At 33.5% G+C, this 19,146-nt stretch overlaps 1 protein-coding gene across 7 annotated transcripts in view; it reads right to left on the bottom strand.

Annotated features, from left to right (window-relative positions):
- The window catches only part of KDM4C (lysine demethylase 4C), a 239,596-nt gene that overhangs the window by 197,343 nt on the left and 23,107 nt on the right, over positions 1 to 19,146 (bottom strand). For all 7 annotated transcript variants that reach the window (XM_041486225.1, XM_041486223.1, XM_041486227.1 and 4 more), the window contains 2 exons: positions 13,263 to 13,456; positions 5,191 to 5,240 (listed from right to left, as the gene is read on the bottom strand). In XM_041486225.1, the coding sequence (XP_041342159.1) occupies positions 5,191 to 5,240; positions 13,263 to 13,456 (244 nt within the window). The remainder of the gene's footprint in view (positions 1 to 5,190; positions 5,241 to 13,262; positions 13,457 to 19,146) is intronic.

Genomic DNA, 19,146 nt, shown 5'->3' with positions numbered 1-19,146 from the left:
TCATGATCTTTACACAGAATTTATAATCCAAATACATGCTAGAGAAAAGTCAAAGCCTTCTCATTTTTGGGCAAAGGTAGAAGCAGTGAGCACTCAGCAGATTCCTAGCCATGGAGGGATATAGAACATATTTCTAAAAAATAAGTTCAAATCTCTAAATTATTGAGGGACAGTGAGTGTTGCTACCTGGCAGTCTCCTTTTTCCTCTCCACTGTGAAAGTGTCTTTCCAACATATCACATGCAGCTCATATCAGATGACCACATCTATATCATACTTCTCACTCAGGCAAACTGAAGTTTGGTCTCCATTCCCTGGATGATTAGCATTTTCAAGATATTTGGAATGCTCCTCTCTGCTTCTAAGAATATGCCCATAATGTTTTCAATTACATCGTCCAGCTAAAATCATATATGCACAAATTACAATATTATTCCCAAAAGTATAATTCTACAACTCCATTGGACTGAACAGGTTTGTTTGCTATGTTTTACCTTGAATGATCAAGGAAATCATAATTTGGTCATTAGTAGTCATTATTCAATGACATCCACATAAAATTATATTCTTAGGGAACTTTAAAATCAAATCATGACCAGTGCAATTAATGAAGCTAGACATCCTATAATTTTCAACACTTCCTTACTCAAGACTTCACCTGAAATTTAAAGGTGCTGCATTCCTCTTTAATATTATTTTAAAAAATGTATAATCATAAAACTCACAACATAAGGAAAAAACCACCCTAAATTACAAATATATTTAATGTCATTTAATGTTAATGAAAGTAAATATAAATCAAATTAACATAATTAAGCTCAAGGTTATGATTATTTATTATTTATGCAGACCTTCATTTAAAGGACTTACACAAAATATTAATCATAATTTGCAGATCAGTACTACTGAAACAATGGCAGAGATTACAGAATTACTAAGTTTTCTAGTCATTCTCCTTTTAGATTTTACTTTGGTAGGTATAAATACAAACTTCATATAATTAATTTAAATTATTTTGCCATGATCTGAACTAATTTAATTTAACTGTCTGTGTTGAATGTGAAAGAAATTAGGAGGGTAAGTCTGCATGACAACAACCACCACACAGGAACAATGGCAATTTGTAAGCTATACAAAGAAGAACACAAAAGCCACAAAGAGGCTTTCAAGTGGTATGAAATACAACTGTAGATGTGCCCAGATTAACATGTTCAAGCCTTAAGTTTATTATCTCTTAAAACTTTTCTAACTTGGCTACTTATTTTTGCGAGAAAAAGTTCAATTCTTCAACTGCTAAAGTTTTCACATTCAAGATTGTTAGAAGTTATGCAAGTTCTACTTCAAGTCTCATTTCAACAATTAATTTGCTTTCATACATAACAGATAATGACTTCTGCCTAAAATGAAATAATTAATATCATACATCATAAAAAGCATTGTACAACAACCATACATACTTACAATATATTAAACTTTACTTCAGTTTTGTCTTTAACATAACTGAACATCACAGATTGATGTCCTCTCCTTTCTAAAACAGTTTCTGCACTCAAACAATCTATTAAAAGATCTCCAAAATCCTTCAATCCAACATTTCTCATTTGCCACTCTGCCTCTATTCTCTTTATTTTCTAAGCCATTTTGTGAAACAAAAAAATCATTTAAGAATACCATGGTATTACAGATTAACATAACAACACATATAAAAATTGCAGTTAACAGCTCACTTGAGATTTTTATTACATTTATGTCTACATAAAATTGAAAAAAAATCTACATAAATGAGAAAGTAGCTGAAGGCCAAAATCAAACTGTTGTCTTTATTAGACGCAAGTCTAATATCTTTCAGGCAAAGCATTTGTAGGCACCACAGTCAATCAAGATTTCAATGGAAAGCAAAACTGAAAGCATTCATGCACAAAAGGCATGTGTTGTAATTGTGATGTGCAGACAAGATAATGGAAAATATCCTAACCTTCCCTTAATTTTATGTATCAACTCCTGCCTTGACTTACACAATCTGTCATTTCTAATGTATTATTTTTTTATTTTAATTATTTAGGAGCATTCAATTAATTCAGCAGGCATCTGGTCATCAGAGCTAACCTTCCTGAATAAACTACTTTTCTTTTCCTTTAAATGTTGCACTCATGCAAAAATATTTTCACTACACATGGTATTAAGTACAAAGGTCTCATTTACACCATGTTTTATTAATGTTTTCTTTTAAGTGACTTGCAGCCATGAAGCCATTGAAGTAAGCCATTGAAGCAAGCCATTGAAGCTTACTTTGTACTTTCATCTTTGTAAGATACCTTATGTGAAACACACTGTATTTTAGAAGGCACCAGTTGCAAAGTAGAAGATCACAGCACGGAAACAATAAGGAATAGTAATTTTCAGTTTAAAAAAATACATTGTTTTTATTGTTCATCATTGTAGTATTATCTTCTACATTCCATTCTCAGCTATTAGCTGGACCAAAAATATCATGGAAACAATCTACTCACAGAAAAACATTTCAGACTACATTAAAATGAAATACTGAAAACTTAGTGTCACAGACAACATTCTTCAACATTACCTAACTCACCTATCTTACACAGCTGCTACAATAATAATCTCCGTATGACTACCTGGTTTTCCTACAGAAATCCAGTTTCATTTCAGTAAATGTAATGAAATAAACACTATTTCAAATTTTATCATCTCTGTTCAGTATCTGATTCTGTGATTTGTTATTTGCTATTCAAAATATAGTACTGAAATAAAAATAATTACGTTATGATCATAAGCCTGACTCATCAAGGAAGTTTTCCGTTCACTGCACAGTTCTTTGTAACTTACACTAACATAAAATTAAGAGCAGTTTAATTCTCACTTCTGTGCGGATGCATCCAATTCTGACTAGGACCCGCACATCAAGACACTGTTCCCCCAGTATTTCTGAAAAAGAGTGGCCTTGGAGATTTCCATTTCTCTGACACTTAGTTATGGTATTAGGCCACCATCAGCAGTAAGAGGGTTGTGCACCTTCAGACCAGTTTCTTTTTTCATGTATCTCCAAAAGTTACCTACTTCCTGAATTTGTATGTGTTACTCCAATATCTACAGAAATCCAGGTATTTCAAAGAAAGAAGGAGCTTTTTTTGTCTACAACAGATAACACCGTGCCTCAGTACCATTCAATTTTTAGAAATGAGTGAACAAGTGTTGCATCAACTACCCATCCTTTTCCCTCACTCTGAAAATAAAGAAAAATTTGATGCATACTCACTACAGCACATTTAAACTTGAATGGTTTTAGAACGCTGCACAGCCGTCATCAAGCAATATGAAATCTACAGTAAATGCCAAAGCAGCCAAAAAATATCACATGCAAAGTCTATCTACCCAAAGATTTTACTCCCATCAAGTGTCAGAACTGTGTATTGAGAAGCATTTACATACAGCATGAAAAGTTGGCTTCCTCTGACAAGTAGTAAATAGTTGCTGCTTCAAAATTCTGAAAGCCAGGGGCAGTTCCTGTGTTCCTCTAACATATTTCTGTGCCACTGTGCTCCAATCTTGCTCAGGATTCCATGAAAATTTTAGAATCCACCAAGGAGAATAAGGAATGCACACCATTAAATAAACCTTAGGCTAACTTTGAACCTGACAAGATCCTTCATTTGGAGTCTCTACATATACCGGAAGACTCAGTGAACAATAACTTTTCGGTCACCTTGCCCATGCCAGTCATCACAAGCCTTTACCATATCCCCTTCCCTTTATTCACACTTCCCCTCATTGAAAAGTTAGAGTTTACTATCGATTACTAAAAGAAAAAGGCAATTTTTTCAACACTCTTACTGTCCCTCTCTGAAAATTTTCCAAGTCTCTACTTCTTTTACTCTTTTATCATTTCTTGTAAAACTAAATTATTGAATCATCCTAAGCCAGTGTCTTTTGCCCAGCTCACAAGTTCCAATTAGTTTACCAGTGAAAAACAAACAGTATATAGAGTTCTATACTTTGCACTGGGAAAAGAAACTGGAAAGCAAAGAAAATGACTGACAACTTTTTCAAATGAAACTATGACAAAATTTAGGAATAGGAAATGTAATTATTCAGGTTGAAATCTGTTTTCCTGAGACATACTTTTAAGACGGGAAGTTCACAGGTCTTTACTTTCACATCTTTGACTGTAATAGTTCTATAATAGCTCAGAAAAAGAATCATGCACCCATATACTAAGGAAAAAAAATTATATGAAAACTAAATGTACACAAATTTTCAGAATTTTGTCCTGATACACAAGATCTAGTTATGAACTTTCAACAGCATTCCTTTCCTCTCATTCCATTTCATTAAGCACTCCATTCCATAATTCCTTTAATAGTTATTAGCAAGCTATAAACATGGGCAGCCAGGCCAAGAAACATCCCTAATTATTCCCATGTTCATAATTTGCACTTCTAATTCAGAAACAAAAATAGAGGTGCAGTATTACTGAAAAGAAAACAAATTACTGAGTGAGAATCTTTCTACAGACTAGTGGTTTTTATCCCTTTAGTCCTCAACTTTACAACCATATCTCTGCTCCTTCTCCCAAACATTTCTGCCACCTCTAAATGGCAAAAGCCAGTACATGCTTCACCTAAAGTGGATCTATATGCCTGCTCAATAGTCAGCAAGCTGCTAACAAATAAGACTTAGTGTTTCTACACTTTGTCTGCTTACTCCTTCACAGAGGCACTAGCCAGGATTCCTCCCTCTACCCAACCATCAACTTTGATGAAACTTTTGGAAACTCATCTGTCTTCAATATTTCTATCAAATTTGGGTAAAAAGATTGAAAAAGTTGCTCATGAAAAGAAGTTAGGACAAGAAAGAGCAAGGGCACAGAGGAGTCAAAAATACTAGCAATGAAAATCTAATGAACAATAAAATATTAAGCCTTACTTTCATAAGTTTCACCAAGTTATAAGTGGCAGTATAAAATAAAGTTCTAAGAGAAGCAAACAAAAACAAAACAAAACAAAGAACCACTTCAATTCTTAACAATTCCTCAGGGCAATAATAGTGTAGACACATAAAAGTCACACAACATTAAGTAATAAAACAGTAGGTGAGTCAAGAACAACATTTCTCACTTTCCTCAAGGGTTGCCCTTCAAATACCATACATATAAAAATACTGGAAATTCTACCTTGAGCTAGTCTTTCAAGCCGTTTCCCATGCTCTGGAGGAATAGCGTACCTAAAATTCACATAGAGAAAAGGATGAAATGCTTAAAGAGGTAATAACTACATAATGATTTAAAGTATTCATTCATGTATGATAAATATCTAACTATACAGAAGTCAAAAATATTAAAGACTTAAAAATTACACATAAAAAAATATACTAACATGTAAGGAAAAAATACAGACATTGGGTTTTGGGGGGGCAGAGGTTTGAGAAAAACTTCGCTTATTTCTAGTTTAAATATCATATTATATAGTTCCAAAATGTTATATTCACTATTTAAAGTCACATACATTGACAATATTTGAATATAATTACATCACCACAATTAAAAAAGAAATACATACTTTATTTTTCTAAATTAAATTTAAAAATGTAAAATAAGTCTAATTTATATAAGTTTAACTTCTTTCAACCTCAGCATGCTTCACAAGACACAAGGGTTCAACAGAAAAATATGAGCATTAAAATCTCTATTTTTTCGTATAGCAAAAGCTGTGGAAAAAAACTTGCCCTCGTAGAATCATTACAATTAGAGTTTTAAATCATTATAGAAATAGACTTTCTTCAATTTATGGAATTGTACATATCTTAGAAACCCACTGTTCTAACAATAATCTTTTTTTTTTTTTTTTAATTCCACACCCTGTCTACAACATTCAGCAAAAAATACCAAAGAACATACTTTTAATGTTTACTGCAGCCAAAAAAGAGAAAACTACTGAAAAGTTGTTTCATTTCTGCTTCTCTTTGTTATAAACATATTTACTGCACTTCATGGACTTACTGAATGTTTTAATTAGGATTTATTATTGACTTTACCTGCTTTATTAAAGCATGTGATTATTATGTGATATAATAGGCTTTTGTTTCAGCTTAATGTTGCAATAACACTGGATTGAGCCTTCTCTATTAAAACAATATCATTCAGAAAAGAAGGAAATGTATATTCAGCTGTACATTATTAAACTAAGTAAACACGTAGCCTTTAACTACACTGTAAACACATTCATTCATCAGCCTTGAAAACTCACTCAGAAAAACAAGCAATAAACATCCAACTACCTCAAGTTGTTATTTGCACACACACTAAATTTTTACAATTTTACCCTATTACAACTGAAATACCTACATAGAAGAAAGACCACTACATACGTCAGTGCTCTGTAAGACACACGCCCACTGACAACCCATTCCAAATGGTATTAAACAGACTTTCAGTTTACTGTGCTCAATGTTTGCAGTTTCAATCAGAATTTTGCTGTCTCACAAAAATGCACTTTGTTTCTCTCCATTTGTACTTCCAAAGTGTTCGTGACTGTTTTTCACTCCCTATTACACACAGACCAGTGAATCCATATCAATCTAAACTGTTTGTCATCCTTCACACTCCATCAGAGAAAAATGCTATGTATAGCATTATATACTGTACGTCTTTAAATACACAACTCCAGAAAGCAAAACATTACCAGATACTGTTTATGTCTAACAAAAAAACTCAAAACTAGATACTATACTTTGCTTTGACTCTAACTGAACTGGTGTTCCTCCTAAAGTGCTACTCCTTCTAAAGCACATGTTATACAATTCAATAATAATATGGTGCCACATGCTTCCATTTCTACATATAAACATGTCAATGTTACAAAAAGACAGAAGTCAATTAAGCTCTCCATAAGTCTTCTGGAAAGACAGTGCATGATTTAACTGGACTACAGCTATTTATTTAGCTGATCTAAAATTACAAAGAAATACAATATATTAAATGCAAATCAGTGTTTTTCATCATAGTCTTCATTTAAGTTGTACGGTAACATCTGCTACTCAATCCTTTACTTCTTCCCTCTGCTGAAATTGCTTGCTGCTCACAGCTAAGACAAGGACAAAAAAATGGAGACAGATGACCCTTTGTACTATGACACATTAAGAAGCCCAAAGTTACTCTCAAGAACCGTTCAGGCTCGATTCCTAACACCATCTATTAGAAAACTGAGCTTAGCACATGTGCACCTGACTTTCATGATGAAAGACATGAATCTTGCTGGATTCTTTGTCTACTCTGCATTAAACAGAAAGCTCCCAAATTCAAATGACCTAGTCAGAGAAAAAAAAAATTATTCACTCTTAATCTCAACAGCAAGCTTATGAGAGAATTTGAACAGTTAAAAGCTCTTAGAAAAATATCTTCATCTTGTGCTCATCTTTCTTTTAGCTACATTACCAAACAGCCACCAACATTTGACTTCTCATATAATAAGGTTAGATAAAGCCACCTCCAAAGCAAATGTAATGGTAACTCACTAAGAGGCAAAAAGAGTGTTTTCTTGGATAACAAGCAGAAAAAAAGTTAATTAAAGACAAAAGGGGAAATGATGATAAGTAGATTTTAATTTTATTAGTTCACAAAGACATACTTGGTAAAGTATGAAGAGTCACTGTTCATTGATAGTCATACTACAAGGACAGAAAAAATACAGTACATATATTTACCTATTATTGTTAATAAACATTTTCTGAAATATGTCCTAGTTCAGCAGATCAAGAGTACTGGCAATAAGATTAACTACAAATATTAATAAACACTAAATTTACGTCATTAACTTGTAATTAATTTATATATATATATATATATATGTTTTCAAGACTAATACTTCTTCTCAGTTGTATCAAAAACAACAAATTATTGCTCTACTGTGCAAAAACTGCATGGCCAATCAAGATGATCAGACAAGCAGCCTCTTCTATCCAGTCAATCATTCTCATGTCAGTGACCAGAAATGGAATATAAAACAATTTGAATTCCATTCTTCCAAAGTCAGGTGTATGCACACATAATGGTTAATAGCATCAATTTCAAGCAAATTTTGTGTGATGCTTAATACTTAACCAAACTATTCTTAATACTTAACCAAACTACTTCTCTAAATCCCATGTTATATATAGACAAGGCAAAAACAGCTGATGATTTTTCCTGCAGATTGGTGTTTTTAAAATTCAAGAGCTGCAAACCCATAAAATGTTGTTATAAGTAAACATCATCAGTTTTTTTCAAAATTAACTATATTCATTGGTTTTATAATTGGCAACAGACAACTTGCAATATACACAGTACAGCAAAGTAATGCTAACTCCAGGCACTGAGCTGAGAATCACATGACTGTTTTATCAGGTACTGATTTACTTTATTATCTGTTTAGGTGGTTCATCTTTATTAGACATAACTTTTTAAAATATCAGCAGATTTAAATTTCATAAATTAATTTAGGAAGTTAATACATTTTTTGTTTTGAGATGGGAAATGCAAAAGTCTGTTGCCACCTAAAAATGTTCTTATTTAATCTAAATATTTTCAGAAAAAAAATCCTCTTCCACAAGGGAAAAACAAAACAAATAAACAAATAAAACTTCTCCTTTTCTTCTAATCCCTGACTAAAGTTCTTCCACTTTGTGAAGAACATTGAAACTAGCAAATGATTGCTCTGTTTCAAGCATGATACCCCATCTGAGCTGCTGACAAACCACTATACTATTTGATTTTCACAACCAGAATCCCTATTTGATTACAATCATCTGTGACTCATAGTATTTCTAATTTTTATAACAGTTTTCAGCAAGAAGTCTGACTAATCCTAACAGAAGCTTTGTACTTTAGTCCCATTTCTGCCATACAGGTTTGGTTTCCCTGTAGTTTTCTGTGTCTATTTTGTTTCCTAGCCATAGAACATAACTCAGAAACATGTCCATAGCATCAGCGGTATGCACAACTGTTGCCAAGGTACCAAGACTCTTCCACTTAGGGTGAGCTTTGCATCCCCTGGCCAGATTTTGACTAGTTTTTGTCAGCGGCTGATCACACTGAAAGTTCTATTAATCCTTCCTCAGAAGGCCCTGTAAGGACCTAGCTGAGCATCTCTAAATCCATTTAGCTTATTGCCATATTTGTTCTTAAATCATACAATGTTAGCATCAGTCGGAGTATGCTTTTCCTACTTCATCTTTTTTGTCTAAAACTAATATCAGAATGCCATCCATTTTTATCCGATCATAATCATAAGCCCATTACTATTTCCCCTGCTACTGGGATTTAAAATCTGAAAGCCATCATGTGAAAAGTTTCAAAGACTTCCACAACCCCTGCTGTGTAACTATGTATCTTTCCTGATTTTTCTACCTCATTAAGCAAGATGAAAAGGTATTGATACACATTCTATACTGGCAAATCCATAAAAACAGATTCTAGTCACGGCAATCAAGAGGTAACAGTAGGGCTGCTCAACGTATAGATTTTCGGCAACCTAGAGATCAGATTTCGTACCGTCCTATATCCACTGGAATCACGAATAGAGCTCCTGAACCTAAATCTCTGATTTATTTTGATTGTCAGAATAGATCTATTTCCTCTTACAACCTAAATAAACTGTCAGGTCCAGTCTCACTCTCCTAATCCATCTAATTTTGGCTGTCTAAGCATTCTCTCTTAACAATCTGGTCTCTTTTTCTTGATACAGCCACAAAGATGGAACTACCTCCTTTCTGTAGCATTTATTCCTGTTTAGTTTATGACTGATCAATCCTGCAAGGCATTTTGTGATTTATGAAAGACATTACTAAATAGGAGAGTATTTTTAACATAATGTATTGTCTCTTGTCATTTTCAGTCTTCAGAAAACCTAGGAAGCAAAGACCAGATGGAATGTCACAGAAAACATACAAATTGATAGGTAAATTATTGTTTGTAGCATACTGCAAGTTTTAACTGTGCCCCTTTCATGGCAAAGTAAAAACCTAGTTCTTCATGCAGAAAAGAACTCAGGTGTTCACCATCAGGTATAAAAGGTGAACAAACTGAGCACAATATTTTAAAATATTATTTTCTAAAGTAAAATAATATATTCTCTACACATCTTTTCTTATTTAAAATAAAACAGGAAAAATTGTCCTATTATTATTATATTTGGAATACCCACAGTGCCATGAAAATAATTACTTTCTGCCTGATTAAGAAAAACTTCCTTATATTCATTATTATTCTTCTTCAAGAAGATTTATATCATCTCAACACTTAAAAAAATTCAACACACTGTTGTTCAAGATTCAGGTAACCAGAACAAAGAGTAAGCCTTGCCTTCAGATACTTAATAAACCCAGAATTATTTTCAAAAAATGTGAATGTCTTACTTAGATTTTTTATTTATAAACTTATAATGTAAACTGAAGCATAATCCATATTTTACCCAAGTATATAGTACCTATATTAATAGTATAGTATTTCTTCTAACAACAAAAATCTGATCTCTGCTAAGCATTAATTTTCAAGAGCACTTTAATAGCTTAACATGACAAAATTCTTCAAATTATTGCACAAAACAAAAATAAATTATCTTAAGACCTATACCCCTGAAACAATAATTACAATAGAAAATAAATATTTAACAACAAATGCCAGAATGAAGGAATTTTTAGTAAGCAGTTTAAAAATACCATTACAAAATAGACAAATATCAAGAGATAACTGAATTACTAAGCCACACTACCAACCACACCAATGGTTTGTCTTGCTAATAAGAAGTTTTTCTAATAATAACTTTTTCTAAGAAACTGAGATATAAAATGAGGTAGCATTTTCAAGGTACCTTTCCCCTCAGAATGCAAAGAGAAAACTGCAGTAAAAAGTCTTGCCTAATAGCAAGTAATTTTAAGTCTCTTTCCAGTAAATCTTTCCCTACCATACCCAAATCTCTTCTAATCTTATACTATTCTATTTCAGGGTTTTTGAGTTTAAGTTCCTTCTTCTCTTTTAATTTATTTCTTCTTTAGCATATTTTTGCAAGTTAAGAAAAATCTATAAAATTAATATATGTGTTATGTTACACATATTATGTGTTACACAAATATATACATAAACATCTAAACAGCTGTAATCCTAATTGTTTAAATTATCAGACACAATTTCCCCCCATGTTTCATATCATGCAGTCAATGAAGGAATTGGTATACTTAAGACAGAACTACAGACTTCTCTGCGTAACCCTTGAAGCAAAAGTGTGAATTATAATATGTAAATATGTAAAATTTTACATATGTAAAATATGTATAATAAGTTAACCTATGCCTAAACACTGCAGAAAGCTTCAAATTGTATAAAGACTGCTACAGCACACAGACTCAGCTGCTAGCCACAAGTTCTAATCGTGGCTCTCAGATGGAAATGGCTGTCCTTTCACAATTCAGAGAAAACACATTGCGTATTAGTTCTCTGAAAGACCAATGCATCTGTTTTGAACAACCACATGTACAACCAGTAAAATCCAAGAACATGTATTACTACTGTGTATGTCAAGCTATTTTGTTTCACTAAGGATTGTCAAATCTGTTGAACTAAAGAGCAGAAAATATCTTTACGATCTGTATCATAAGATTCAGCTCCTACCCCACTTTCTTGAAGAAAATATTATACTAATAGCACACTAACAGAACACATTTTACTGATAAATGAACTTCACATAAATTACTACAGCAATCCTCCAGTAACAGACACATGTGTAACATGAAAGAAATCCGTAGCTGTCTTTTGTTCAACTTTTTTATAATTCTGCATTTCTTAAAAATATGGGCCAATGTGGTACAGAAAATGAATCTGTATCTACCACTATTTCTTCAAAATATGAAGAGGTCAGTGTTTAATGTTTTTGTTTATTAGAAGCATAAACAAGTATCTGTAAACTAGGAAAGCATTTATCCTGTTACAGACTCGTACCTCCTTCAAAAATAATTAAAGAAGCCTTCCTAGTTTCCTCCCATTGTGTCTAAGGAGTTCAAAGTTTAAGTTCTCTACTGTTTGGAATTTCACAATATGCAGTGAGTTTTTCTTCAAACAGCACTATTAAATTCCTAAGAAGCAGAAAACAACTTCATGCAATCATTGTATTACTTACAATTGTTCTGTCATCTTGGAACATTCTGGAATCACCTATCTTTACATCCATTTTTTCAAAAGATATTGATGATACAGTTAACAAGATATTCTGTATGTTCAAGTCTATCAAAGAAGCAACCTCACATACCTGTGTATATAATTTATCAATTTCAAATATGGACCTGCTTTACCATAGGTGGTATTCACCTTCTCTGCCTTAACTGAAGAGATCCATTACATAAGCAAAGCAGGTAAACAAGTCAATGATCTAAGACTGAGCATCTGACCAATTTACCACACTCACAGTATAAATACATTAGAGGTATTTGAATTTGTATGGGTATAAAAAAAGTATGGGTATTAAAAAAAACCCAGTGATGTTTTATGGAATTACAAGCTATACATTTTCTGTCCACATTCAGATGACTAGAAACTGCCGGAATTGAACTATCAATAACTTATCTTTTGCATATCTTTCTAATCATTCTACACTCTCAGAATACAGGTGTTCTGGAAAAAAATATTTTATGACCAAAAGGAATAGATTTGTCTTATATACGTGGGATACATGTACATCACAGTGTATTAAACCAAATCGCCTGTTAAGGCCGTTCAACCAAAAATCTAAGATTACAGACAAAGGACAGCAGAAGTTTCACACACAGGAAGGACCTTTAGCTCTGAATCCTACTGGTCCAGCTGAGTTAACTGTACAGAATATGACTCTGATTCCAAAAAGCAATCAAATGCATGTTAAATACAAAATATGTTAGGTAGTCCCAAAAGGCAACAGAGCCGAAAACTCATTTCAAAGAGCTCTTTCAGAAGTTCCTCAAATAGTCTTGGGGTTCCCAACATATTAAGCTTCTCATATTGTATCTTTCAAATATTTTTCTGTTGAACTCAAGTAAGTCTTATGTACTTATGTGTCTTTCCCTTTAAAATAAAAGAATATATCAGTGTGATTTCATAGCATTGTGAGCTTAAAAAAAACCCTTCACTGAACTACTATCTTAGCTTTTTTGTTAAGTTTGCCACTGTGAAGCAATCATAACCCATCTGTTTGGTTTAGTCAGCTGAAATAAACAGAAGTGATTTAAAAAAAAATAATAACTTGCCATGACTTTGGCTCCCCGAAATGGAGATAATTAATACTGTAGAGATCCATGTCTTCAGTGTGCCACGCAAAGGTTGTTTTCCACATGCCAAAATAAAGATATGGTGTATTTACACCCTCAATAGAAATCCCACACTCTTCTCCTACAACATCCAATATTGTATTAAGATGGGCAATATTCCATTCCTCAATACCCTGAAAAAGATACATAATAAAAATATTACTAAACCTATAAAGCAATGCAATTTTATATAACAGCCCAAATCAAAAGATAAACACTTGATGTAGCCTTTCAAAAGATAGTCTGTTCATACCTATTTGTAAGCACTTTAGAAGACAGTTGAAGTTACTTGAAAAATTCTCTTGACCTTAACTGGTATTAGATCAGGTTATAAGTCTGAGATGTTCAGAGCAGAGAATATAAAAAGTTCCTATCTGGTTTATAATTTCATATCAAATCTAAAATGGATTGAAACACCGTACACCATACTACATATAAAAAGGTGCACAAAAAATAGAAATAATAGCTGCAGACAAATCCTTCAATGACTTGATAGCTGTAAGCCACTAAGTTTTACAAGACCTATCTATGCTTTTTTTTGTTACTTACGAAGTAATATCAGATAGTATGAAAAAATGGTTTAAAAATTATTTTATATGTATAACTTTACCATTTCTCCGAAAAGAATAAAAACTAAAATGATTACTTCACTTCAGATGTATTTCTAATCATAATGATGTACTGCATAAAATATACAACAGAACAAATCTATTGATTTCAGGGGATTTAAGCTGTTTCCCCATGTTATTCCCCATAAAATTCGTATATTAAAAGTCATTCATAAAGCAATACATGTAGCTTTTGTTGCACTTCAGATTCAACTGCAAACTGCAATTCTAATTTCAGGTAATACAGCATGTAAGAGACAGTATAACCAAGATCAAAGCTACAAAACTGAAGAGAAAAAATTAGACTTCATTATAACAGCAATTATTAGTACCTCCAGGGAAGACATTAGCTGGTGCTCAAGCAGTCAGAAAACCAAAAAATATAGTCAAAACTATTAAAAACTCAATTCAGACAAGTTTTATTGGAACGACAGCCTCTAAGAATACTCTTAAGCATGAGCTGCTCTGCTCAATCACTGAATCTACAGTTCTGGTAATCTTACTGGGGTACAAACTGATGGCAGATTGCAGTCCTGATGCAGCTGATTAAGACTAAGTATGATGATATTTAATAGCTGGACAGCTGGAATAGTAAGAATATAGGTTAAAGCAAGAAGTCAGGAAAATTTAATACTCTCAGTTTTGATTTGTTTTCTGAGATTTTTATGTCAAACATGATATTTATGCAGCAGCTAGAATTGATAGACAAGAAGGTAGCATCTGCATGAAGTTGAAACTTCTCACTAAACAATCACTTCTAACCGCCTGCTTTGGCTATTTCACTTATTAAGAAATACTAAGTTATTAGGGATTTTACAAATGAGTAACAATGTTTATAGAATTATTTAATTCCAGACAGCATTTTTTCTTCTTTTAAAATGGAAGCCTTGGGCTTGATGCATTTGTGAAACAAAAAGGTACTTGAAATTTAAAAAGTTAAAAAAAAAATTTATACCCTAATAAAAGAAAAAACACCAATGTGAACTCAAAAGAACAGACGCTTGTAAAATCTGCACCTTTCAAATATAAAAACTGGCAGCAACAAGTTAATACAGTTGTAAAATAAACATTTGAAGCAATAATTTTTAAGTAATAAGTCCTCAAATGAATTTACAAATTTTATTTTTTTAAATCACATTAAATTTATCTCTGTTTACAAATTTTGCAGTTCATTTGGAGAAAAAATAAATACAGCAAACAGCAATGATTCAACCACAGATACATATACTAGATTAGAAGAAAACAATACTTGTAAAAATCGACTGTTAACCTAAGTAGTTACTCTGACAGTGGCCAAACAGCGTAAGTACTGTAGCAATTTGCACTTGAAGGTTTCTTCAGACAGATGTGTTCTCTTTCTATTTAACAGTATTCCATGGGCTTTTTTACCCATTATTCATCCCATCACAACATCTCACCCATATAAGCTTCTAGTAACCCTAACATTTTGAAATCTTAGTCTTCTATAAGAATTAAGTAATAGCTAAGACATTTTTTTTTAAACAACACATCCCTGCACACTATGTTAAATTGCATCACGACTAGTCACCAAGCAAACTGCTAGTGATCTGCCCTCATACAAAAGCAATTCCTATCATGGAGATCAATCCTAGAACAAATAACTTGCTTCAAATACCAAACAAACAATAACAACTTCTACACTCAAGACAGATGAGCTACTTCCTTTTCCTAAAGACTATTTTGGACAAATATCCTTAGCCCAAAAGGAAATGTTCACTGAAATTGGCCAAAACACTAAAATCACCCTGATTCATTTCAACTCCTCCTACATTCCTTAGACTTACAACAATAAATCAGTTTCATATTTACGCCCAAGTAAATATGTTACAAGTAATTATTATAAATTATTAGTAAACATGTTACTTTACCTCACAGATCTTTTTTTAATATTGAAAAACATGAAGTAAAATGCTTATATGATTTTAACATAAAATACTGATTCTTATTTTTACGTAGTTGTATAACTAGTTTTAGATGTAGCAATTGCAATGCACACTAAAAAGATCCCAGCTGTAAAAATGCATTTTAACAGGTCAATACATAGCCATACTTCACAAATTTTAACTACATTTTTGCAGGTTATGCTATATTTAATAACAATTGTTAGAACAGCAGTACATATATTACTTGACTATGACATGTATCTGGTAGTTTCTTACAAATACATTTAGACATTATAATCTCTTCAATGTTACAAAAATACAAAATATTTATTCTCCTCAGAATATCACAGTACTACCAGAATATTATAATTTCAAAGGAATATGTCAAGATACTACTTCTAATTTATCCACATTTCTGATGGTAAATTCTTTAAAGAATACCTGTCACCACTGACAACTGTAGCACACAATCCAGTACCTAGAAAAATTTTACTTTTCAGCAGTTTTCCTTCTATAAGATAGCAACCGGGCTTGAAACACCTTCCCAATCATGGTCATTGCTACACATATTACACTTACCTTCTACTTCCTTAGAGAAATATTTTAAGATACCTATATAAACAGTAGTTTATATAGAAGACTACTATTTCAACCTTCAGCTATTTTGAAAGTGATTTAAACTTACTGTAAATTGCTATAAAGAGTTTTTATTACTCTTCACAGCTTTGCATTTGCTTTTAATGCAATGTGGAGACAAAGTGGAACACTTGACAAGCATTTCTCATCTGTACACCTGCACACTTTGGAAGGAGTTGACCCACTGTTTTCCCAAAAACACAAAGAATAATGTTTATCTCAGAGCATTGGTAAAAAGTGAAGTTCACAGTTGAAAGCTCAGACCTCTTTGCAAATAAGAAGAAAAAATAGCTTCAAGTGCAACAATGTTTTATTAATTTTTAAGTACTTACAAAAATGACATGATGCTAGTCTTTTCACTTAAATCAGTCAACAATATAATGAACATTATTTCTGTATGCATACATTATTACACACAATCCTTTTTCAGTGCTTAATTTTTCCTTTGATTATCTCACAGCTTCATTTCAATATTAATCTGGGGAACAAGACATCAGTTGCACAACTAAGACTGAAGAGCCCTTATGGCTGACTGTAACAATCCCAAAAACAAAGAGGAGTAAAAAATCTAATTAAGTGACAGAGTGAAAAGGAACATTAGAGAAAAACAAACATTAGAGAAAAATTTGTGCTTGGTAACCCACTCCTCTCTCCACATAACCATTCACTCACATCAATGAATACAATAAAGCTACTGCCAGGCTTTTACTGCGCCTTGCAAGTCATTAAAACAGAGGAAGAAAAAGGCTATGATCAAAATCTCTACACCATAAACAAACAGATTAGGAAATACAAACAATCTCCCTCATTAGATTGTTTTTACTTCTCATCATTTCTAAGGATATAGTCATTGCTTTTTAAGACTCCTTTTGAAGGGTGGGCAAGTAGATTCATTGGAAATCACACCAGAACCTAAATTACTGCTCACATTGATCTCAATGATGAGTAGATCATAGAAAAGGACATTATAGAATAGAAGGAATAGACTAATTTAGGTTGGAAAAAACCTTTAAGATCATCCAAAACCACCATTAAGTTGGCTCTGCCAAGGCTAAACCATGCTCCCAAGCACCATACCTACAGGTCTTTTAAATATGCTCAGGGATGGCAACACAGGTACTTCCCTGGGCAAGCCTGCCGCAGTGATTGGTACCACTTCCTTTCCATGAAAAACCTTTTCCTAAAATCCAAAGTAAATCCCCACTGGCACAATTTGAGGCAGTTTACTTTAATCCTGTTGCTTGTTGCCTGGGAGAAAAGGCCAACCCCCATCTGGCTACAACCTCCTTTCAAGCAGCTGTAGAGAGTGATAAGGTCCCTTCCCCTTTCCTCCAGGTGGGGTTGTTTAGCCTCCTTTCCTCCAGGCTAAACAACCCCACCTCCCTCACCTGCTCCTTATAGGACTTTTACTCCAGACCCTTCACCAGCTCCATTTCCCTTCTCCGGACATGCTCCAGCACCTCAACATCCTTCCCAAAATGAGGCCCAGGACTGGACATAGCATTCAAGGTGTGTACTCCCCAGTGCTGAGTACAGGGGACAATCCCTGCCCTGCTCCTGCTGGCCACACCATTGCTGATCCAGGCCAGGATGCCATTGGCCTTCTTGGCCAGCTGGGCACTGCTGGCTCATGTCCAGCTGCTGTCAGCAGCACCCCCAGGTCCTTTTCCTGTGGGCAGCTTTGCAGCCACTCTGCCCCAGCCTGTGGCACTGCCTGGGGTTGCTGTGACCCAAGGGCAGGATCCAGCACTGGGCCTTGTTAAGCCATATGCAGCTATCCTTATTAGGATATTATTATCTTAGCCCACAGATCCATCCCATCCAGATACCCCTGCAGAGCCTTCCTGGCCTCCAACAGAGGAACATCCCACCCAACTTGGTATCCTCTAGAAATTGACTGAGGGTGCACTCATACATATGCTCCCCCACACCTTATACATGGGACAAGGTAGGAATTAGGAATTGTCCTGTTAAGAGAAATAAAACTAAGAGGAGAAAAATGGAAGTAAAGTGTGTCTTTCAGACAACAGCTGAGGAGAGTGGTGAGAGAGACACAAAACAGCATTTAAACATGCTTCTTCCAAACGTGGTTTTTCTCTGCAGAATAGCAGATGCCATTGTCAGCACTGATGTCAGACACGTTTTATGACTTGTTATAAACATTAAATTGGCCACCTTTCTTTGGAACTACTTTTGAAACTAAGAAGATTTCCACCCCTCCCCAGTAGCTAGATCAGTCCATGTAGGGATCATGCCTTTTCTAGAGTTACCTACACAGACACTCTCCTACAAAGCATTGCCATTAAATTAACAGCAATTAGAATGCAAATAACAGAATAATATTTCCAGCAAACCTTCAACCTTCTCAAATTATAAAATTTATTTTCTATAAAGCTCTGTAGAGTGCACAGAATACTTGTTTTCACAGATTATTTCCTTATTTGTAAAGACTTAATCTGAGTTCAAAGCCATCAAATAACAATTAAGACATTTGAAAAATACTTTAAACAAATACTACAAGAACAAAATTGAACCATTGATGGTCGCTGTTTGACTTCAAAGCATGCACTTATAGCTATGTTTCTCTATTTCTTTGTTTTAATTTGGGTTTGGTTTTTTGGTTTTTGTTTTCTTTTTTTTTTTTTTTTTTTTTTGGGGGGGGGGGGTTGGGGGGGT

The sequence above is a fragment of the Pyrgilauda ruficollis genome, unplaced genomic scaffold, assembly GCF_017590135.1.
Source record: "Pyrgilauda ruficollis isolate IOZ18807 unplaced genomic scaffold, ASM1759013v1 scaffold74, whole genome shotgun sequence".
Taxonomy (NCBI): domain Eukaryota; kingdom Metazoa; phylum Chordata; class Aves; order Passeriformes; family Passeridae; genus Pyrgilauda; species Pyrgilauda ruficollis.
The sequence above is the reverse complement of the archived record's forward strand: the minus strand, read 5'-3'. Positions and strand labels throughout refer to the sequence as shown.